This window comes from Netta rufina (genome assembly GCF_964035555.1).
Source record: "Netta rufina genome assembly, chromosome: W".
In the NCBI taxonomy this organism is placed as follows: domain Eukaryota; kingdom Metazoa; phylum Chordata; class Aves; order Anseriformes; family Anatidae; genus Netta; species Netta rufina.
Genome location: NC_140139.1, coordinates 15,790,495 through 15,814,321, shown reverse-complemented (window position 1 = coordinate 15,814,321; position 23,827 = coordinate 15,790,495). Strand labels below are relative to the sequence as shown.

The following is a 23,827-nucleotide window of genomic DNA, read 5'->3' as shown; positions in this document are numbered from 1 at the left end:
AAGGGGCTCCTGGATCCAGGACATCTCTGCCTGGCCAGGAGCTGCCAGGATGTCTCTCGTGGCTTGTGCGGTGTGGAGAAGAAGGTGCTGCAGAGCAGCTGCAGGGGTGCCCAGGGCTGTGCTGCAGAACAGGGTCCCTGCTGTGTCCCAAAGGCTGTGTGCTGGGGCAGGGCCTCTGCTGCCTGCCAGGGCTTGGGCAGGGGAAGGGCAGGGCAGGGGATGCCTGCAAAGAGAAGGCACTTTCTGCAGTCTCTGCATACATTTTCCTGCTCTGATTTTTGAGCAGGCTCTATGTTAACAATGTGGTTGGATTTGCACAGGTGACTGAGCGTCCTATTGCTTTGAACATTGAGACATAAACAGGTTAGTGACGAACCTGAGAATACCCCTTCCCTTCTCTCTGCTTATAGACTGCACCAGAGCTTTTCTGAGCTGTTCTTTTAGGACCTGCAGACAGGGAGATGTCCCCAGAGCTGTCTCCATCCCCGGGAGGTGTCTGCAGGGCAGAGCTGGGCACCCAGCGGGTGGGATGGGGTCTGTGAGCATGAATGGGAGGAGACGTGGGGACAGAGAAAGAGGGGCTGGCAGGGACAGCTGCAGGCAGCAGGGACATGGGCAGGCAGTGAGAGGGAGCTGCTGCAGAGCATACATTAGAGACTTTGTTATACCTGAGATCCCTTGATCTGCCCTTGTGAATCAGCACCCTTGCCATGTACTTGTCATTGAATTCTGCACAGCTGTGCTAAAAGGGAGGCATTTCCATCTCCGCTTGGAGCTGGTACCCTCTCCTCCCAGCACAGCCCAGGTGATTTTTCAGCACAACCTCTGAGTGCAGCCATCCCTCAGCTGAAAGTTCTGCAAGCACCCAGCCTCTGGGCATGAGGGGATGGACAGAACAGCCCTCTTGGATGTGACCTCTGGCTGAGGTTTTCCCCCACAGCAATGACATTTACCACTGCAGTGGAGCAGAAGTGGCCCACTGGGGGCTGTGTACAGGACACTCAGCCAGCACAAAGCAGGGCTCCAGACAGGGAGATAGACAAAGATCCTCTTGGGAAAAGGGAATGTAAGGCTTTAATTGGGAATTAACTGAATTTTGTTCAGAGACCTTACACTTAACACTCTCTTTCTTTATATATTTTTTTGTTTCTCATTTCACAGTCTCCTTGACCAAAGGCAGCAAATGCCCAACAGCAGCTCCATCACCGAGTTCCTCCTCCTGCCATTCTCAGACAAGTGTGAGCTGCAGCTCCTGCACTTCGGGCTCTTCCTGGGCATCTACCTGGCTGCCCTCCTGGGCAATGGCCTCATTCTCACCACAGTAGCCTGCGACCACCACCTCCACACCCCCATGTACTTCTTCCTCCTCAACCTCGCCCTCCTTGACCTGGGCTGCATCTCCACCACTGTCCCCAAAGCCATGGCCAATTCCCTCTGGGACACCAGGGCCATCTCCTATGAAGGAGTGCTGCCCAACTCTTTTTCGTTGCTTTCTTGGTTGGAGCAGAGTATTCCCTTCTCACCGTCATGGCCTATGACCGCTACGTTGCCATCTGCAAACCCCTGCACTATGGGACCCTCCTGGGCAGCAGAGCTTGTGCCCAGATGGCAACAGCTGCCTGGGGCAGTGGCTTTCTCAATGCTATCCTGCACGCGGCCAGTACATTTTCCCTGCCCCTCTGCCAAGGCAATGCTGTGGACCAGTTCTTCTGTGAAAGCCCCCAGATCCTCAAGCTCTCCTGCTCAGATGCCTACCTCAGGGAAGTTGTGGCACTTGTGTGTAGTGTTTCTTTAGCCTTCGGTTGTTTTGTTTTCATTGTTTTCTCCTATATTCAGATCTTCAGGACCGTGTTCAGGATCCCCTCTGAGTTGGGCCAGCACAAAGCCTTTTCCACATTCCTCCCTCACCTGGCTGTGGTCTTCCTGTTTATCAGCACTGGCATATTTGCCTACCTGAAGCCCCCTTCCATCTCCTCCCCATCAATGGATCTTATTGTGGCAGTTCTCTACTCAGTTGTTCCTTCATCAGTGAACCCCCTCATCTACAGCATGAGGAATCAGGAGCTCAAGGATGCAGTGAGGAAACTCTATGGATACATGCTTCTTCGGAATCAATAATGACTTTGAGTTCCCTGATTATTTCAGACACCGTGAGGAGAATTTTTTGTTATTATATTTCTCTATAAATATTTTCTCCAAGTTGTTTTGATTTAAATAATGTTATCCTTAACCTGTAATGTGATATTTTTTTGATTTACAATGACCCAGTCATCAAATTTACCTAAAGAAGCGGGCTTACCATGTACATAAAGACAATAAAGAAGCCATCAGGGCTACATTGGTCTCAGCTGCTCTCCCATCTCCTCTGCAGCTGGAGGTGCAGCCCCAGCAAGCAGGAGGGGCTCAGGGCCCCTGCTGCTTCCCTGGAGCCATGGCCATGGCCAGCAGCAGGACATGGCCTTTTCACTGCTGCTCTCTTTTGGCTCTCCTGTGCTCTTGTATCTTAGTCTTGAGGTCTCATATGGCTTGGTGACAGTCCTGATGTCTCTACAGTGACATAGAGCTTAGGGATATGGTTTAGTGTGGATTGTTAGCGTCAGGTAGAGGTTGGACTCGATGATCTTGAGGTCTCTTCCAACCTAGAAATTCTGTGATTCTGTGATTCTGTGATCCCTGTGGCTGCAGGCAGCAGCAGGCAATGTGCAGCCCTGTGTCATAGCTGGCCTACCTGCTAGCACCACAGTAACAAAAGGGGCTGCTCAGGGCAAACCCAGAACCCTGGACACCTCTTCCAAATATTGTATCAGGAATAGAGCCAAGGGGTTGTTCCCTGCTCTTCTGTATTCTGGGGTTCATCATGGAGTGAAGGACACAGGCTGAAAGTCCCAGGGTGGTCCCTAAGGAACCAAGCACTGGGCCAAGAACTCCCTTTGTGGCAGCACATGCCCAAATAGACAACACTGTCCCTTGAAGTGGGGCAGATGGCCAATGCCAGCCTGGAGAGGAATATGGAGCTGCCAGGAGATGTCAGGGGATCTGCAGGGACAATGTGCTCAGTGGGAAGTGATTAGAACATCATAAAATGAGTGATCATCCAAAAAAAGGTCTGTTAAAGGAAAAGGCAAATCTGAGGAGTCCATAGGCTAACGGAGGGCTCTGCAATGCCAGAAGAGGTGGTGAAGAGCCAGCAGGCAAAGGCCCATAAGACTGCAGAGTAATTGAGGATAACCATTTTGAAGCTCCGTGGGTGAAGTCTGGTGCAGCACTCACCTGCCCTTTGTGCCCTTAGAGACACCCCATGGCCCTGCCCAGCACTGCCCTGTGCTGCTGAGCCATACGGCAGATGGAAAGGGGCTCAGCAGCAGAGATCCCCACAGAGTTGAGTCTGCTCCCCACCCTGAGCAGCACAGGCAGGGGGGAGTCCTCTGGGGGTCCCAGGGCACCATATCCCTCTGGCTCTGCACAGCAGCACTGCCAGCACGGGGCCCTGAGGGGAACATGGGGAAGGAAGAAACAATGGCCAACCAGGCCAGCACAGACACAGTGCCCTGGGAAAGGCTCTCTGAGAGCAGGGATGGCCCTGGGGAAGAGCAGGGCAGCATTTCTGGGCCTGTACTGATGAGTAAAGGAGAAAGGACAAGCTCTTTGTGCAGGCATCTGCTTGGGGCAGGCTGCTCTGTGCCTTGGCCAGGTCTTTTGTGCTGGCCTGGGGAGCGGGGCTGGCCCTGCGGGGCACAGGCACTCTGTGCTGGGGATCTCCCAGGCAAGAGAGCAGGGCTCCTGCAGTTTCATGGACCTCCATTTCCTGGCACCATGGACACCTCCTTGCTCAACATATCCAACAGATAAACAAGTATTGGCCACCTGCTTTCTCTTCTTCTAGAAGAATTGGAGGCAGAATAGCAAAAGTAAGTAAAACTCACAAACTGTAAACCACAGAAAGCCTTGATGCTGTGCAAGCACTGCTCAGGAAGAGCAGCCACAGCTGTGGGTGACCAACACTTCTCTGATCACTTATAAAATACACAGCACCATAGCGGCTGCTCTGCAGAGAGTAACTCCGTCCCAGCCAGAGCCAGTACAGGGCCCCTGATGGACAAGAAGGCTCCCTCTGAGCTCAGGAAGGAGCCAGGAAGGTGCTAATAAGCAGCAGGACAATTGAGGAAGCCCAAAGGCCCACTGAAGGGTCACTGGGTGCCACCTGAGAGGCACTGCTGGCCAGTGGGGAGGGCCAGGAGAAAGACTTGTGAGAAGGCTGTGAGAAACAAGGAAATGTCACTGCCATTGCCCCAGGGCTGCAAGAAATCACTCAATGGATTCCTCTGTCAGGGCTGTGTGAGCCCAGAGGACAACAGTGAATGGAGCCCACAGAACGTGAGCCTGTCCAAGGTGGACTGACCAGAGCTCAAGTGCTCAATCTGGTGTGAGTGGGCTGAAGAGAGCTCTGCAGCTCCAGGGCACACAGCAGCCCCAGCAGAAGAGTCTGGTGAGTGATGCCTTGCAGCCCTGGGGCAATGGCAGTGACCCCATGAGCTGGGTCTGCCTCCCAGCCTGCCCAACACGGCCCTGCAGAGTGCCTCCGAGCCCTGGGCACCACAACCCCTTGCTCTGCAGAGCAGCACCGCCAGCTGGGGCTTGGGCTGGGGCTGGGAGGGCACTTCCCCTGAGTGTCTTCTGGGCCAGATTCAGGCACATGGCTTCTGGATGTGAGCGTGATCTTCTCTGTGAGCAAGGAGCTGAGATACCACCAATAGGCACAGGACTAGAACATTTCCTGCAAGGTCCTTCCTGCCCTGGCACCTCCCAGGACTGGCACGGAACTAGCTCCCATGCATTAGAGAGGCTGGGAGCCCAGCAGCAGTGCCATGGGTTGGAAGGATCACAACCAGTTCACTTCTACCTGGGCAGGTCCTGCGACAAAAAGGAGGTGTTATGTAGGTGTGGTATTATGAGGTCAGTGGTGCCTCGGAAACTCAAAGTCCAGCAGGAAGTGAATGGCTGTTAAACAGCTGTAAGTTGAGCTCTTTCTGAAGTAGCCAACAGGTCATCCCTTGACTCCTGGCTGGGATCTGTGCCTTTAGGCTCACATCTGCAAATGCACCTGAAAGGCAAGCAGAAGGAACCTGCTTTGCATGTAGTTTGTGAGATCCTCTCTTCCCAAGTACCTGATAAACACCATAGAGGAAGAGGTCTTTGATACGGGTTTTCATGTCCAAGGTTTCAGCTTTTGCCTAAGGTCATCCTTCAGGACTGCTTTCAGTTTTCTATAAAGAAACTGCCACTGCCTCCAAGATGCCCGTAACAAACCGAAGCATGTATGAGGGCCTGGGAAAAGTTACCCTGGATCCATAGCAGCCATTCTAGATCCAAAAGTTGTAGGCAGGAAGCACCATTTCAGTGTAGTGCAGAGATGCTGGGCACATTGTGCAGGATGCTCCTACAGACCTTTGTGTCCTTTTCCATCCTGGCTTAGGTGCTGTGTCTATCTCAGGAATGGAGTAGCCAACAGAGGTGAGACAGAGACTCTGAGATCATGAAAACCATCAGAAAACTGCCCCTAAGGAGATGACTGATATGGGGAAGTCAGGGAAAGCCTGGCCAGGAGAGATGGGAGATATGGGAGAGGGAAGAGGAGCTTGGCCAGTAAAAATTAATGGTTTCAGAGATGTTAGAAGGTTCAGGTAGTGTTTCTGCTGTAACACTAACTAAAAACAGTCACATAAAGCCCTTCCCCTATTTTTAGCAGTGACATTACTTCCTAAACCTAAATGCTACTCCACACCATGACAGGAAACCACTGCTCTAATGCCTGACCTCAAAGTATCCCCTGAAGCCCAAACTCAGCCAATAGACCCTTGTCCTTACCTTTACTCTCTTGATCACCCTGATCCCTGCCCTTAATATTAGCAGTAAAACGCTCTTCTTAACCCTACACAATTTCCTGACAGCCTTAAACAAAACCCTAAACCAAAATACTTGCCCATACCCAAAAAAACACAGACCTGACACCACAAGCAGAACAACAAACCCTCCCACTAAACCTTTGCTTAATCTTTAACCCAGAAAGGTGAGCTCTAGTCCTAATCCCATACATGAACACCTAACACCCAAAGCCCTCATTCCTGTGCATTAACTTCCTCACCTTCAACCCCTCTCCCAAACCTTAGCTTTAGGTGCCTGGCTCCTTGGGTCAGGGCAGGAACCGTGATGTTGCTGTGCAGTCACATGGCATTCAAAGATGAATGTGCCATGGATCTGATCAGCTCACAAGGAGGAGATGGGTGGGAATGCTCTGATGAGCTCAGCTCTGCCTCAGGATCTCTTGCCCTAGCAGGAGGAATGTGACTGTGGCAGTGACTGTGAGGTCACTTCTGTCCCTGCAGTTGATAGGGCAGCAGCAGGAATGTGTCATGGAAAGGGACTCTGAGGTCACTTCTGCCTGAAGTAGCTGACAGTTCACCCTTGACTTAGATCTTGGATCTGTACTTTTGGGCTGACATCTGCCAGTGGCCCTTCTAGGCCAGCAGAAGGCACCTGGTTGGCATGCTGACTGTGGGATCCCCTCTGCCTACATACCCAGGAGGACCCAGACAGAAAGAAGGCCAGGATATGCGTTGTCCTGTCCCTTCTGCTTGAGTCCATGACTGGACAGCAGGAGGCGTAAGGCTTGGTTATGTCTACACAAGAAGCTGCAAGGCCAGCAACAGCTTCATTTCTTGGAAGATGCTTGGTGAGGTGACTTCTGTCTGGTTGGCTGACATGCTGAAAGAAGGTTGGTGGGTTGGGATACCTACTTTAGGAGGGGATTCCACCCTGATGAGGCTTCCTTTGGTTGTAGGAAAGAGCAGGAGAGAAAAAACTGCCACAAAGTGCACCTTGGAAGGTTGGCACTGGCTACGAGGAGGAAGAAATGTCCCGTAAAATGTCATGCTGTGGTGCCAGATGTCACCCAAAGAGTGATCAGACCATAGCTTTGTGTTTCAAGGAACAGCTGGTGAGGGTTGACGAGACATTGGTGAAATGATGTAAATGCCGGGATGAAATCAAGGTGGTGAACAGAGATGGGTATCTGCAGACTTCAAGGAAATATGACAAAGTGTGGAACAGCATAGAAAGGCCTGCAGAGGAGAAGGCGGATGGTGGTGGCAAGAATTGAAGGCCCCAACATCCCTGACATTTTTGTCCCTTTGGCTAGAGCTTATGAGGTGTTATGTTATACTTGTTGTGATGGGGCCTCATTGCTTCCTTTCAACCCTGTGCAAAGGCTGGGAGGTGTCTTACCATTGTTCTTCTCATGGCATCACAGTACCCACCACATCCCACAGATCCCCAGGAAAAGCCCTGAGCCAGACATGGGCTACAGGATCTCCCCTTCAGTAGCTGGTGGCAGGCCTTGGCCCTTCTGCTTCATCAAAGCAAACCAAGACTTTTCTCAGCACAGTGTCTTTGCCTATCGGTAATCATGGCCTCCAGTTATCTGCTCTAACAAGTCCCTGGGGAGGCTGTCTTAGTAACAGCCCTCAGTGGGGCCCATTAATACTCAAAATCACATCAACTTTTTCTTCTGACTATACTTTCTCAAGCAATTGCATCATTCTCCTCTCAGTACCTGAGCTTCATAGACTCAGCACCAAAATACACCAAGGAACTCATTAAAATGAAGAAACTCCTACCATGTTCTCTACAGTTTTGTTGAAGACTTCAAGACTTGTACAGCTAATTGGAGAGCTTTCCTGTTGTAGTTAAGGAGGAAGATTTCAAAAAGCACCTAATAAAAAATTTCTCATCTTAATGTGTTTAGTTGAATTTTGCTATGGAGCTTTATTCTCTAATTGATATTGATCCAGGGTGTCTCCTTCGGAGACTTGCATGGGGAGGAAAAGCAGACACTTGAGGTCTGACACAGCATAGACAACCTTGCTCCTCATCACCACAGTCTTGCCATGTCTCCCATTGGCCACTTCTCTTTTCCTTACAATAGACTTCTGTACCAAAGTCTTCAGCTGGATGTTACTGCTCCTTTGCAACAGCTCCTACCTTCTTTACTAAGAGACTTGGCTGCACACAGGTGCAGAAGGGTTTTCCTATATCCAGCCAAAGAACATGAAATCATGCATCAATTTTCCAAAAAAAAAGCAGAGCAAGCTCCTCATCTTGTATGCCTCCTGTGAGGTTTACCTTCCCAAAAGAGTGACTGTACAAGAAGTATTTTACACTGATAGATAGTAAATTATAAATAATAGTGTTAGTATTAGCCCATATCATATGAATTCAATGAGAAATGATGAGATTCTTCTTAAGAAAACAATTAGACAAACTGCTGATAAATGGGTGAACTTGAACTCACTGAAACTCAAAGCAGCAACTATGTCTGTGAGAGCAGTCTGAAAGATCAAAGAGTAAAGGGAGGGCAAACCAGCAGAACCATGGGAAGTGCATAGGTCCAGACCAGCAGCTTGAATGGGGACATTAAACAGAGTCTGTTTAATCAAGACATGGATGTACCTGAAAGATGAGAGAGCATACTATAACAGACAAAGCGATGGCAAAGCAAGTACAGGTGAGCATCAGAATTTCTTCTCCTGTGATGAATATACATCCTGAAAATTACATTTCTTCATAATAGTAATTGCACTTTGTGTGTGATGTTTTATGGAAAGGATTGAACCATTCGAAGTCATGAGTAGTTACTCTATTACTTAAGTATTAAAAAAATTACTGGGTATTCAGGCAGAGCTTTGCATTCTGAACATAAGCAACGAGGACATGCAAGACACCAGATCCCTTTGAAGGATTCAGATGGAGCCAGGTGGAGATACCAGGTCACCTCCACTGCCAGCAGTGGTCTTTGTCCCTGTAACTGCAGCCCAGGCCAGCACAGGAAACTCCTTCAGAAAGAACACCCCCATCCACTGGGTTCTTGGGATTAACCCAAAGTGGAAATGGCCATTGGGAACCCAAGATACTCTCTTTTGTTCTTAGTAGACAGCTAAACATCCATTTACCATCCTGGGTCATCTGTGGCAAATTCAGGCTGCAAGACTCAAGAACGGGACACTTCAAATGGCTGAGACAGAACCCATCAGCTTGCCCCACTTTGGGTAATCATCCCCTTCAAATTATGGGTATGAAAGAAAAAAATGTGAAATGACCCATCAGGTCAATGCACACAGTAAAGTAAACACAGGTATTGTGCTGGAGTGGCAGAAGACTAATCAACTAATCAGACTAATCATACTAATCAAGGAGACCTAATCCACTTCAGCTGTGAAATAAAGAAAACACTCTAAAAATAGTGAAGGACATTCAATTGTGGCTTAACATGAAGAAGGATGTAGACCACTGGTGAAGGAACTGACTTTTTGTGCCATCACCAATGTGGGTTTACAAACACTACAACACCTAAAGGCAGTATGTCCTATGGCTCTATCATCACATGAGACAGGGGGAGGGAGCTGCCAGCCAAGGGACACATTTGGGTGTGGATGGTGGGGCCCAGCAGAGACAAGGAGTCAAGGCACTGTGGTGAGGGAGGCCAGGAGAAGCAGCCCAAGGGGTGGTGTTGCTTATGAAGACACGTTTGTGCCAGAAGCCTGAGTGGGCAGCAGCTGTGTACAGGTGAGGGGAGGCCAGGAAGTGCATGCCAAGAGCGCTCCTGACATCAGAGACAAGGCCAGCGGTGAGGGCAAGGGGAGAAGCAGGCCTAGGGCAGGGGGCTGCAAGGGCCATGCTGAGCTCCCTGCTCCTGCAGCAGTCAGCGCTGGCCTTCAGCAGATGTGCTGGCCGGCATGCACTGGGAGGTTTTGGATTGCATCAGAGAGCAGCAAGGAGAGCACTGGAGAGGGCCGGGGCGAGGTGGGTGGCAGAGCCCCATGCAGGGGCTGGCTGGGGGTCCCCTCTGCTGCAGTCAGCGCACAGAGCATGGCAGGAGGAGGGCAGGCAGGGCTCGTGGCCACAGTGCAGAGCCTGGCCCTGGACACTCCATGACCACCTTGCAGGTCCTGGAAGGCTGCGGTGAGGGGACGAATGCCCTGGGCCCCCTTCCTGCTCTGCCCAGGCCAACAAGGGCCCAGAGCAGCCTCCTCTCCCCTGCCCCTGCAGCTCTGGGCTCCATTCGCGCAGCCCTGGCTCTGCAGCACCAAGCCCTTCTGGGAGCCCTCTCCTGCATGCTGCCACCGCTCCCTGACGCTGCTGTTACCCTCTGCCAGGCGCTGCCCAGACCAGACTAGCCCCCGCACACCTCTCCCCAGCTCCCTGCCCTCTCCCCAGCCCAGCCCAGCCCAGCAGCCCAGGACAGTGCCCTCCACAGGCTGCTGCAGGGCTCTGGGCACAGCCACCACAGCCCCAGCCCCTCGCAAGGCACCACAGCTGCTGCGACAAAGGTGGCTCTGGGCCTCCCCAGCAGCCCCCGGGCTGGGGTCAGCCAAGGCTCAGGAGATGGAGGTCCATGAAGCTGCAGGAGCCCTGCTCTCTTGCCTGGGAGATCCCCAGCACAGAGTGCCTGTGCCCCGCAGGGTCAGCCACACTCCCCAGGCCAGCACAAAAGACCTGGCCCAGGCATAGTGCACCCTGCCCCGATCAGGGCCTGCAGAAAAAGCTTTCTCCTTTATGCCTCTGGGTATGCCCAGAAATGTTGTGTTGGTCTTCCCCAGGGCTATCCCTGCTCCCAGAGAGCCTTGCCCAGTGCAGTGTGTCCATGCTGACCTGGCCAGTCATGTCTGCTTCCCTCCCCATGCACCCCACAGGGTCCCCAGCTGGCAGTGCTGCTGTGCAGAGCCAGGGGGTGTGCTACCATGGAATACCCAGGGGGACTCCCCCCTGCCCTTGCTGCTCAGGGTGGGCAGCAGACCCAACTCCACGGGGATCTCTGCTAAGCCCCTTTCCCTCTGCCCTGGTGTCTCAGCAGCACAAGGCAGTACTTGCAGCATCATGGGTTTTCTCTAAGGTCACAAAGGGCAGGCAAGTGCTACACCATACCTCACCCACAAAGCTTCAAAGGGACTATTCTCAATTACTCTGCAGTCTTATGGGACTTTGCCTACTGGCTCCTCACCACCTGTCCTGGCATTGCAGAGCCCTCCTTAGCCCTTGGACTCCTCAGATTCAACTTTACCGGACTCTTCCTTCCGTGGTCATTCATTAGATGCAGTTCTAATCACTACCCGCAGAGCACGTTGTCCTTGGGTTCCCCTGAAATCTCCTGGAAGCTCCATATTCCTCTCCTTGCAGGCATCATCCATCAGCCCCACTGCAGGGAGCACAGTGCCATGCAGGTGAGCTCAAGACCAGTTGTTGTCTAATTGGGAAGTGCCACCATAAGGGGACCAGCCATTGGCCCCTGTCAGACTTCCCTGGAACAAGCCCAGAAAACAAAGAACAGGGAGCAACCCCCTGGCTCTATTCCTGACAGCAGCACAAGAAGAATTGTGCAGGCTTCTGGGTTTGCCCTCTGAAGCCCATTTTTTTTTACTGTCACGCTAGTAGGGAGGGCAGCTCTGACACAGGGCTGCACATTCCCTGCTGCAGCCTACGGCCACACGGTTGCCAATGTAGAGACAACAGGACTGTCACCAAGGTGCATGAGATCCAAGGGTGTTGCCTTCAGGGGGCAGTGGCGACCTGGTTCAGGAACGGCACGGTGACCAACCCCAGGCCGCTCGGTCCATCGGCTCACAGACACCAATGTGGTGGATGGCAAATGGCGTTTATTGTCGAGTCACATGACATTATATACCCGAGGCCCATAGCGTCACTTCCGCTTGCTTACATCACAGACCACACGCGCTACTGTCCATCAAGGGACGGGCTCCACCTTTCCGTACAGCGCGACATCTTCCAGCTGCCAGACCCTAACTACCCACACAAGGGCTAACAGAAATGGCAAGGAACAAGTGAAGACTGCGGAAGTGAAATGAGAGCAGCAGTGAAAAGACCACATCCTGCTGCAGCCATGGCTCTAGGGAAGCAGCAGACCCAACCTGAAGGCAGCAGAGAGGCAGAGCCCAGCGGGCAGTGAGGGTCAGCCACGAGGGAGGCTGCTCCTCCCTGTGGCAACTGGTCTTTTGGCCCTGAGTCCCTCCTACATGCTGGGGCTGCTCCCCCAGCTCCAGAGGAGAGGGGAAAAGATGACAGAGGAGACCAATGAAGTTCTCATGGCTTCTTTATTATCTATATCTGTACAAGAGGCCCAGTCATAGGTCCCTAAAGTGATTGGCTCAAAGTAAAGAAAAAAAATAACACGTAGGAGGCTAAGAATAAGATTACTTAAATAAATAAATAAATAAATACATAAATAAAAATGAAGAAAATAGCAATAAGAAATAACAAAGGAGTAATAGAGAAAACAAAAGATTTTCCTCACAGTTTCTCAAACAATGTAGGAAATTTAAGGTACATTATTGATTCTGAAGAAGCATGTATTCAAAGAATTTCCCGGCTGCATCCTTGAGCACCTTGTTCCTCATGCTGTACATGAGGGGGTTCACTGCTGGAGGCACCACTGAGTACAGAAAAGACACCACAAGATTTAGAGTTGGAGAGAGGTTTCAGGTAGGCAAACATGATGGTACTAAGAAACAGGGAGACCACAGTTAAGTGAGGGAGGCTCATGGTTTTCCTTTTGGCTTTCTGCCGGCCATGCTCAGAGGGCATCCTCAGCACAGCCCTGAAGATCTGCACATAGGAAAGCACAATGAAAACAAAACAAACAAATGCTAAATAAATACTGAAGAGAAGTGCCCAGACTTCTCTGAGGTAGGCATCTGAGCAGGAAAGCTTGAGGATCTGGGGGATTTCACAGAAGAACTGGTCCATGGCATTGCCATGGCAGAAGGGCAGTGAAAATGTATTGGCAGTATGCAGGACAGCATTGAGAAAGCCACTGCCCCAGGCAGCTGTTGCCATCTGGGCACAAGCTCTTCTGCCCAGGAGGGTCCCATAGTGCAGGGGCTTGCAGATGCAACGTAGCGGTCATAGGCCATGATTGTGAGAAGGGAATACTTTGCATCAAAAAAGAATAAGTAAAAGGAGACTTGAGCTGCACATCCTTCATAGGAGATGGATCTGGTGTCCCAAAGGGAATTGGCCATGGCTTTGGGGACAGTGGTGGAGATGGATACAAGGTCGAGGAGGGCGAGGCTGAGGAGGAAGAAGTACATGGGGGTGTGGAGGCGGTGGTTGCAGGCTACCGTGGTGAGGATGAGGCCGTTGCCCAGGAGGGCAGCCAGGTAGATGCCCAGGAAGAGCCCGAAGTGCAGGAGCTGCAGCTCGTGCGTGTCTGCGAATGGCAGGAGGAGGAACTCGCTCACAGAGCTTATGTTGGGCATTCTCTGACCTGGGACATGGCTGTCTGTTGGAGAGGAGAAGGTAAAACAAAGTTAGAACAGATTTATCCTTGGAAAACATTTTGCAAGCCGTAGAGCACCCTCAAACTGTGTTTCTCTTGGAAGCTCTCTTGCTTGAGCTGCGGCAGGTGGTGGCTGAGAGTGGCACTGGGAGGAGGGGCTGCTGTGGGCTCCAGAGGAGTCCTTCCTGCTGTGTTTCAGGAGAGAAGCAAGAACATGGGGGAAACTCAAGTTTAGTCCACTTGTCAGATCCATGAGCTCTGCAGTGTTGTTGCAGACAACACATTTGAATAAGAGCAGAGCTGAAGGGATTTTGCTTGCTTGATTTTATCCCAGTTGCCTCTGTAACACTTAGCAGAGGTATTGGATGCTTGAACTCCCTGACTGTTCCTGTGCACTTTTGGTGAAATCCTGTGGGTATCGGGAGGCAAAGGGACTGTCCCTTGCTGAAGACTGAGCACAGCAGCTCTGCCTAGCAGTCCTGTTCTCAAATGACCTGTGTCACCCCTCTGAGCTGCAGGACCATCCCACTCAGGTCCTTCCCTGAGAAAAAAAATGGAGCCATCTGAGGGTGGAGAAGCCCCAGCCCATGTGCAGCTGGAAAGCATCCTCACCTTGTCTCTGTGAAACTCCAAGCCAGAAGGAGCTTGGGAGCTTCTCCTCACCTGGGCTCTGCCTGCTGTACTGGCCATGCCTGCCCCACAGCCCATGGGCTGCAGGGGGAGAGAAGGCCACGGAGGGGCTGCTCCAGGGGAAGATGTCTGCACTGCAGGGCATGGCCATGAAGTGCCCGAATCCCCCCTGCCACGGCATTTCTGCCAACAGCTCCTTCTGGCCGCCTGCCCCCTCTCTGCTGCCTGCAGCTGTCCCTGCCGGGAGCTGCTGCTCTGCACCCACCTCTTCTTTCCCCCTGCCTGTGCTCACAGATCCCATCCCACGTGGCTGTGCTCAGCACTGCCCTGCAGCACCCTTCCACCAGCAGGGCACGGCCAAGGGGCACCTCCATGGCTGCAGGAGCTAAGGGGCAGCTGACAGAGAGCCTGGCACGGCCAGCAAGGGCAGGGTGTTCTGGGCTGACTGGGGGCACCTGGGTTAGGGCACTCCAAGGGGCTTCTGCCAGACTTCCTCACCTCGCAGTGCAATCCAGCAGGGCTCTCAAAGCCTACTGCATTGCCCACTGCCCTCCCAGAAACATGACCCAGAAGGAGACCCTTCCAGGACCTGTAGCTGCATGGCCCTGCAGCCAGAGACTGACTTTGTGCAGATTTCTCCTCCAGTCAGCTCTCAGCATCCTCCAACTCTCAACTGCCTCCAACCCCTCTCTCCTTCTCTCCTCTCCACGTGCCACCTGTGATTGGAGCCCCCAGCCCTGCTGCGCTGTGCAGAGGAGCTGCTCCTGGGCAGAGCTGTCTCTCTGCACCAGGGCCCTCTTGCCAGGAGCTCTCTGTCCCAGGAGCCTGGCCCAGCTCAGCAGCAGAGGCCCAGCCCAAGCACTGTAATCACCCCTCTGGGGGCTTTGGTGATGAGCCCTCAAAATACAGGCACTGAGAGCAAATTGAAGAAATCTCTCAAGAAGTCCAAATCAGATACAAGTTTCCTGAAGTGTCCCCCGAGGGCCAGCACTGACATAGTCTCTCTTGGAGCTCACAAGATCAGAACATTGGAGGCATTGAGGACAAGGAGACAAAGGCAATGTGAAGGTGACACTGACGTGTAGACAAAGTAGATGTGTTTCACCAAGCACAAGGGCTGAGCCTTGAGATCCGGACCCTGGAATGGGCAATTCTTTCCCTTCACACATGGCTCAGGGCTCTTCCTGGGGTAGTAGGAGATGGGGATGTGCATTGCCAAGTGCAGGAGAATGGTACGACCTCTACCTGGTTCATGGGAGGGGCTGAGTAGACAATGAGGCCCTGGTGCTTTAACGATAAGCTGTCTCCTCATAGGCATCAGTGGCAGAGACAACAGCCATAGCCATGGACATGAAGACCCCAGTCCTGCTGGGACTTTCAGCCTTGCCACAGCCCTTGCTCCTCTCCACACCTGGCTGTCCTAAGGACTCCCAGACCTGCACCTCTTTCCCTGCTGGCTGCAGACCCTGTGGTGTCACTCCGGATCTGAGCTGAGTCTGATAACTCAGACCACCCAGCCAGGATGATGACACCAATGAATTATTCTTTGAAGAGCTAAGAAATACCTCAAGATCAGTTGCCCTTGTCCTTATGGGGAATTCAACTTGACAGTCATCAACTGTGATTACCACATGGCCAACACAAGCAGGTCCAGGAGGTTCCTAAAGCACCTTGAAGATAACTTTTTGGTTCAGGTGCTAAGGGAGCCAACTAGGAAAGGTGCTCCCCTAGATCTGTACCTGGAGAACAGAGTGGGTCTTGTGGGAGATGTGGCAATTGGTGGCCATCTTGGTCATAATGACCATGAAGTTGTTGAGTTTGAAATTTTTGGTGACAGGAAGAAAACTGCCACCAAAACTTCAGTCCTGGATATGGGGAGAGCAGACTTCAGGCTGCTTGGGGAACTAGTTAGCAAGGTCCCCTGGGAAACTGCTTTTGAAGACATTGGCGTCCATCAGTGCTGGTCAGTCTTAAGTGCTGCCTCCTAAAAGCACAGGATCAGGCAATTCCAAAATATCAGCAATGAGACCGTGGTGCTCTAATGATGAGCTGTCACCTCATAGGCCTCAGTGGCAGAGACAACAGCCATAGCCATAGGTATAAATATCTTGGTCTTGTTGGGACTTTCAGCCTTGCTAAGTCCTTGTTCCTCTCCAGACCAGGATACCCTAGGGACTCCCAGACTTACACCTTTTTCCCTGCTAGCTGTAGACCCTTGTCCGTGTCATGTCACACCAGATCCGAGCTGAGAAAGACAACTCAGATTTTCTTGGTGGCCGTGTTCCTCGTAAGGCAGTTCTGTAGGAAGCTGGCCTGGTTCCTGGTGAGCAGGCACCACTGCTCGTATGGCATCCCTCATGGTGCCCAGGCCCTCTTCCTCCTGGGCACAGCTCACTCAGCAGGGTCCCATTCTGCCCTGATGTGTGGGGTTCTTCTGTTGCAGGACTAGGCTTTTCTCCTTCAAAATGTCAAGAGGTTTCTGTAGGCAAAATCCTGCTGTTTCTCAAGGTTCCCCTGGACAGATGCTCCACTGTGTCAGCTGTTAATGTCTGTAGGCAGATGGCTCACCCTGATTGTGCTGTCTCTCACAAGATAGCAGCATTGGCAGTTGCAGGAGAGTTTGGACAATACAGGAGTAACTAGTTGAATGGAGTTGCAGCACAGACTCACAGAGGGCTCGAGCATGGAAGGCTGCCAGAGTCCACCTTTTCTGTGCTTCCTTCTCATGCCTTCTGTCATTTTGTTTGGAGCTTTGTCTTAAACCTTGGAAGGCTTTGCAGGGAGAAAAATAGAAGGGCCAAAGCCTAACTGGAGATCAGTCTGGCTGTTACCATCAAAGACAATAAAAATGTTTTTAGAAATACACAAGAAGGGGAGGATTAAGGAGAATCTTCATACTTTATTGGATGTGGAGGGAAACATTTTGACAATAGATGAGAAAAAGACTGAGGTATTTAATGCCTTCTTTGCCTCAGTCTTTAGCAGCAAGACCAGTTGTTCCCCTGGTACTCAGCCCCTGAGCTGGTAGATAGGGACAGGGAGCTGACAAAGGGGTGACACTTTTCACAACTTTTTCACTCTCCCTTTCTCCTTCTCCTCCCCTTTCTCTTCCAGGCTAGTTACAATAGCTTCAAAGCTCTCAGTATCCTGGGGATAGTCAAACCAGCCTGTTCCTATTGTGATGTCTCCTGAATGTGCTTTATCTTTTGTTTAAGGTTAAACAAGTACTTGAGAGTGCCATCCAGAAGTCTGCCCCAAAGCAGGAGATTTAGTAGAGGCTAGGAGTATGGGAGGATACTAGCAGGCACCTAGAGCAGTGGGCACATCCAATGCTTTGGAACTTCACCCCTGAGCAAGTGCAGAATCCTAAAAAAATGGTGAAATGCATGAAAAAGGGTTGTGAAAAGATACAAATCGCTGCAAAGAGCTGGGGCTTTTCCTATGTATAGAAGACACAGCCAATGCTACTCCAAGTCCAGTGACAGGCCCTCCCGCAACTCCATCCTGTGTGACGGTCCCTGCTGCCACTCCAATTCCTCCGAAAGGCCCTGCAGCCACAGCAACTCCTGCGATGGGCCCTGCAGCCACTCCAGCCCCTCTGATCCTCTGATGGGCCCCATGGCTGGGCCAGAGAACCAACCTGTTACACCTATATGCAAGAGAAAAAAAAATGGATGAAAAAAAACTTTTTTTTTTTTTTTTTTTTTTAGAAAGGAAAGAAACTCCTATGCAGACAAGAAAGGAGGAAGAAGACAAGGGAAGACAAGGAATGCTTCAACAAAGTTGGGCTATCAAGGAAGAAGGAGGGCAAAGAGGAAGAAATCAGAGCAGCATCAGTAACCACAAGACCCCTATCCCAGATTTGTGAAAAAATGTCAGTCATCATCTAGATGAGCACATTGTCACTTGGCTGCTCCAGTGCTGGGAGAACAGGGCCAATAGCCTGGAATTAGAGGGCAGAGAAGCCAAGCAGCTGGGATCCCCCTCTAGGGAAGGGGTGATTGACAAAGCAATCGGCCCTACCATTTACCATGGACTGACCAAGACTGCCCTGCAATGGGGGAAGCTCCTGAACACCTGCAATACCTTGGTGACATCATCATGTGGGGCAACAGAGCAGAAGTATTTGAGAAAGGGAAGGAAATAATCCAAATCCTTCTGAAAGCTGGTTTTACCCTAAAACAAATGTCAAGGGACCGCAACATTTGATCCCTATGCAGGCTGGCCAGGGTCAAGGGGACCACAGCTCAGGGATGGGATGATGGGCATTGGTCATTGCGTGGTGAGCAATTGCATTGTGCATCACTTGCTTTGTATACCTAACTATTATTGTTGTTATTGTTGCTGTTATTATTATTGTTAATCTATTCATTTTCTGTCCTTTTAAACTGTCTTCATCTCAACCCATGAGCTTTACAGGTGTGGAGCTGCAGGGGCAGTGAACTAACAGCTGTGTGGTGCTGAGTTGCCGGCTGGGATAAACCACAACATCATGTTTGACAACTGCACATGAATAGCTCAAATCACACTTCTAAAATCAGTCTCTCTCATGTTCAGAGAGGAGCAGTCGGTGATGACTTCAGTCTGCTCCAAACACCACACCCCAGGAGAGACCCTGCTGCCCTCAGGAGCTGTCAGCCCTGAGGCCTTAGGGACACCTCAAGGGAGCCCAAGGGCACAGAGCAAGTGATGCCATGGTCGGGTGCTGTGCTGCTGAGCTGGGATGGGCTCCTGGGCCCAAGGGGAGATGGGCTGGCAAGCGGGCAGCACTGCAGAGAGACAGCTCTGCCCAGGAGCAGCTCCTCCACACAGCGCAGCAGGGCTGGGGGCACTGCCTGCAGAGACACAGTGCTTAAAGGCAGGCAGAAGTGGCAGGATGCCCAGAGCTCACTGGGGGAGAAGACTTCCCAGCCCTGCACCCAGTAAGTCTCTGGCTGGAGGGCAATGCAGCCGCAGTTCCTGGAGGCAGGAGAAGCCGGGGTACAGGCAGGGGTGACCAGGGCTGTGGTGCAGAGCAGGGTCCCTGCTGTGCCCCAGGGGCTGTGTGGTGGGGCAGGGCCTCTGCCGCCTGCCAGGCTCAGCACTCAGCCTGCCCGGGGAGCTGCCCAGGGCGCTGCGGGGAGAAGCTGTGGGCAGGGTCCTGCTGCTGGCGGGAGGCTGCTGACTGGGGCAGCCTGCTAACAGCTACACAGTGCAAGCAGGATGTATCCAAGGGGACTTTGAAAGAGCAGGGATAAAGTTGAGAATTCCTCATTCACTCTTAGCTTTCCAGACTCTCTGCTTACGTTTTTCTCTTCTTTGCGTCAGTGAGAATAGAAATAAAGTCTGCTATTTCAGGATAGAGGCTTTTACATCTAAGCCTTCACAAGCAGCATTACAAGGACCACAGCAAGTCCCTTTCCTGCCCCTCAACCCCTAGAAAGCTCCACCACCACTCGTGCAGTGTCAGCAGGGTCTGTGTGACCTGGGCTCTAGGACGTGCCCCCAGCGAGCTACCCCTGGGCAGAGCCCTGCTGCCAGGAGGTGTCTGCAGGGCAGAGCTGAGCACCCAGCGGGTGGGATGGGGGCTGTGAGCTGCAGGCAGGAGGCGTGGGGACAGAGACCCAGCTGCAGGCGGGGACAGCTGCAGGCAGGAATTAACAAGAGAGCATTTACAGAATAGTCTGGCACCTCACAGTCCACCCTCAAGCCCAACAGATTCAGGATGTGCCTCATAAACTCAGCAGCAGGAACTCCAGCAAAGCACACTCTCCTGAGTTCCTGTCTGTCCGTCCCTGGCAGAAACCTTGTCTTATTTCTCTCTGTTCCTGCACCTTCTGCTGCTGTTCTTTATGCTCTCCCATCTCCATGGAGCTTTATGGCTCCCTGTAGATGGGGTGTTCAGCTGCAGCTCAAGCACTGACCCTCCAGGACCCACCATGTAGATGTGCCTGTAGGAGGAAGGTGCCCAAACCCTCTTCTAACCTGTGGGGCTTGGTGCAATGCAGTGTATGCGGCAGAATTAAGCTGGATCTCCTTCCAAGGAGTTTCTGAGGCTACAATAATTGAGTGGCTCTATGGGGGCCACTGGACTGAGCCCAAGTGGACTCTGGTTGAGACCAGGGAAGATAGACAGACTGGCTGTCTGCACTGCACTAAGGACAGTCACTTTGCCTCCTGGCACTTACAAAATCTCAACTGGAATACCTTACAAATGCCAGGGTTTACTTCCCTCAAAAAAATCTCCAGAGAGTAACACAGGAAGTTGGAACAAAGCAAACCACAAACGCTGTTTGGCTGTCAAGAGTGTTGACAGTGGTTATGCTGTGAAGTCAACATACGTGAGAGTTAGATTTAATCAGAGATCACTCACAGTTCTTATTTCACTAGAACTGTAGGGCAGGCAGAGCCCACAGCGGAATCCTGTGCTCCCAGTGAAAATTTATTCTACACCAATCAGAGCTCAAACAAGGGAGCAGCAGAAAGGTCTCAGTTAGCAGAAAGTCACTTAATGAGAAGTGTAGCAGGTTTTTCTCAGAGAAGACTGTCCCTATTTGTCACTACATTTTCCTCTTTGGCAGGTCTCTATGCACAGAGACATCAAATGTCCAACAGAAGCTCCATCACAGAGTTCCTCCTCCTGCCATTCGCAGACACACAGGAGCTGCAGCTCTTGCACTTCGCACTCTTCCTGGGCATCTACCTGGCTGCCCTCCTGGGCAACGGCCTCATTCTCACCACCGTAGCCTGCGACCACCACCTCCACACCCCCATGTACTTCTTCCTCCTCAACCTCTCCGTGATTGACCTGGGCTGCATCTCCACCACTGTCCCCAAAGCCATGGCCAATTCCCTATGGGACAACAAGGCCATCTCATATGAAGGATGTGCTGCACAGTTCTTTTTCTTGCTCTTCTTGATATCAGCAGAGTTTTATCTCCTCACAGTTATGTCCTATGACCGCTACATTGCCATCTGCAAGCCCCTGCACTATGGGAGCCTCCTGGGCAGCAGAGCTTGTGCCCAGATGGCAGCAGCTGCCTGGGGCAGTGGGATTCTCACTGCTCTGCTGCACACTGCCAATACATTTTCCCTGCCCCTCTGCCGTGGCAATGCTGTGAACCAGTTCTTCTGTGAACTTCCCCAGATTCTCAAGCTTTCCTGCTCAAAATCATACGTCAGGGAAGTTGGTCTCCTTGTGGGTGGTGTCTCTTTAGCATTTGGTTGTTTTGTTTTCATTGTGGTTTCCTATGTGCAGATCTTCAGGGCTGTGTTGAGGATGCCCTCTGAGCAGGGCCGGCACAAAGCCTTTTCTACGTGCCTTCCTCACCTGGCTGTGGTCTCCCTCTTTACTGGCACTGGCATGTTTGCCTACCTGAAGCCCCCCTCCACCTTCTCCCAGTCTGTGCACCTGGTGGTGGCAGTTCTGTACTCAGTGATGCCTCCAACATTGAACCCCTTTATCTACAGCTTGAGGAACCAGGAGCTCAGGGATTGTGCTAGGAAAGTGATTTCAGAGAAATTTCTTAATAGTAAGTTTTCTCTCCTTCTCCACAAAGAATTTGCATGCATATTGCAGGAATGGTGCTTCTTACATTACTATTATTGCTATGTTTATTTTTAGTGTCATTTACATCAGTAGCTTTCTCATAAACAATGTTTTATTCATCCTACTTCTAGTGCGAAATTAAACTGCTTTGTTTACTCTGTTAAGTTTTGTCTACATTAACGAAAGTGCTGACACTCCCGTAGCATCTTTGTAATAACAGGATCTCCTCAATTCACTGCCTTTAAACCCAAGTCTTCTTTCAAAGGTGGAGCCAATAACTTGGCTGAAAATTGTGGTGGTTTCACACTGACGGGCAGCTGAAGTCCACCACACCGATCTTTTAAGTCTTCATCCTCAGAGGAAGAGGGGAAAAATATAGAATGGAAAAGGGCTCCAGGGCTGATTTAAGGACAGGGAGATTGCTCAACAATTGCAGTGATGGACAAGACAGATTGCGTGTAAGGAGATTATAATAATGCATTATCTGGAGGAGTGAGAAAATAAAATACCTTCCCTCCCATCCATCCACTTCTACCTCCTCCCACCAAGTGACACAGGGGAAGAGGGAATGGGGGCTGTGATCAGTCTGTGATATTTCTTCCCCACCACTCCTTCATGGTCACTCTCTGTCCCTGCTCCAGGATGGGGGCCCTCCCACAGATTCCTCCCATGGGATTCCATCCTTCCCAAAATGATCTTGCATGGGCTTCCCACAGTCCTTCAGGAACTGCTTCAGCATGGATCAGTACCAAGCTGGGAGAAGTGCTTCAGGAATGGAATGCTCCAGAGTGGGCTCCTCTCCATGGGCCTCAGCCTCTTCCAGGCCACATCCACCTGCTCCACCGGGGGTTCCTCCATGGGCTGAAGTGTGAAGATCTGCTCCATGTGGGACCCATGGGCTGCAGGGGGACAGCCTGCTCCACCAGGGGCCTCTCCATGGGCTGCAGGGAATCTTCTAGTCTGGCATCTGGGGCACCTCCTGCCCTCCTTCTGCACTGACCTTGCTGTCTGCAGGGCTGTTCCTCACATTTTCTCACTCCTCTGCTAGCTGTTGCTGCACAAACATTTTTATGCTTTATCCTTTCTTTAAAATGTTATCAAAGCTGTGCAACCATCGTTGCTTATTGGGTCAGCTTTGACCAGAAGCCAGAGGATCCTTTTTTGAGAGCGAGGAACTGGTTCTGATCAGAACTGGGGCAGCTTCTTTAGTCTCAATAAGCCACCTCCAGCAATTATTCCACACCTGGTGCAGCTCCTGGTCCCTTCTCACAGAGGCCACCCATGCAGCCTGCCCCACTACCAAAACATTCTGACCTAAACCCAATACATTTGTTAGGGAGGAAAAGTATGTTACAGAACTCCTAAGGAGGGTCCTTCAACAAGGGAAATGCCCTTGCAGGAACGGCTGATTTGAAATAGCAGGTCCCACCACTGCAGCCTGGGAAGCATTACTCATTATAACTGGAAAACTGAAAAGGCAGTAAGAAGGAAGCTTGTGCCATTTGAACCATGTGGTCTGCCTGATGTGATTCACAGGATCACCTAGAGAAACAGATGAGAAGGTATTGAATGCACAAAAGGACATTCAGAAAGTAGAGGAGGAGGAAATACCCAAGTTAAGAGAACTGTCGTAACCAGAGGAGAGGAAGATGGGGCCCTACTTTTGCTGGGAGCCCCAGCACAGGAAAGATGTGGACCTGTTAGAGTCCAGAGGAGGACCATAAAGGTGATCGGGGGCTGGAGCACCTCTCCTGTGAACAGAGGCTGAGAGAGGTGGGGCTATTTAGTCTAGAGAAGGCTCCAGGCAGACCCTACTGCAGCCTTTCAATACTTAAAGAGATCTTATAAAAAGGTAGGAGAAAGACTCTTTACTCGATTAGATAATGATAGGACAAGGGGGAAAGGTCATAAACTAAAACAAGATAGATTTAGATTAGACATTAGGAAGAAATTCTTCCTTCTAAGGGTAGCGAGGCACTGGAACAGGTTGCCAAGAGAAGTTGTGGATGCCCCATTCCTGGAGGTGTTTAAGACAAGTTGGAAGGGGCCTTGGCCAACCTGATCCAGTGGGTGGCATCCGTGCCTGTGGCAGGGGGGTTGGAGTTAGATGATCTTTAAGTTTCCTTACAACCCAAGCCATTCTATGATTCTATGATATGATTCCATGAAGATCTTAGAGCCCACAGACATAGTGTCTGGTTACAAATCAAACAGCTGTAGTTTGAAGTCATAGAAACAAAAGTCCTAGAAACAGAAGTTTTACAAAATAAGCTAAAAGAAGCCAGAATAGCAGCTCAGTTTCTAGCAGAGCTATGGAAAGTCAA

At 51.3% G+C, this 23,827-nt stretch overlaps 1 protein-coding gene and 1 pseudogene across 2 annotated transcripts; both read left to right on the top strand.

Moving 5' to 3' along the window:
• Positions 1–1,183: 1,183 nt before the first annotated feature.
• LOC311220872 (olfactory receptor 14C36-like) lies at positions 1,184–2,118 on the top strand (annotated as a pseudogene). The gene has a single exon. The product of its transcript is annotated as an olfactory receptor 14C36-like (transcript).
• An 18,440-nt stretch (positions 2,119–20,558) lies between these two features.
• On the top strand, positions 20,559–23,137 carry LOC311220871 (olfactory receptor 14A16-like; the record flags this gene model as incomplete). Its single annotated transcript, XM_084304508.1, has 2 exons — positions 20,559–21,486; positions 23,040–23,137. The coding sequence occupies 2 exons, from the start codon at positions 20,559–20,561 to the stop codon at positions 23,135–23,137; spliced, it is 1,026 nt and encodes a 341-aa protein (XP_084160634.1).
• Positions 23,138–23,827: the final 690 nt, after the last annotated feature.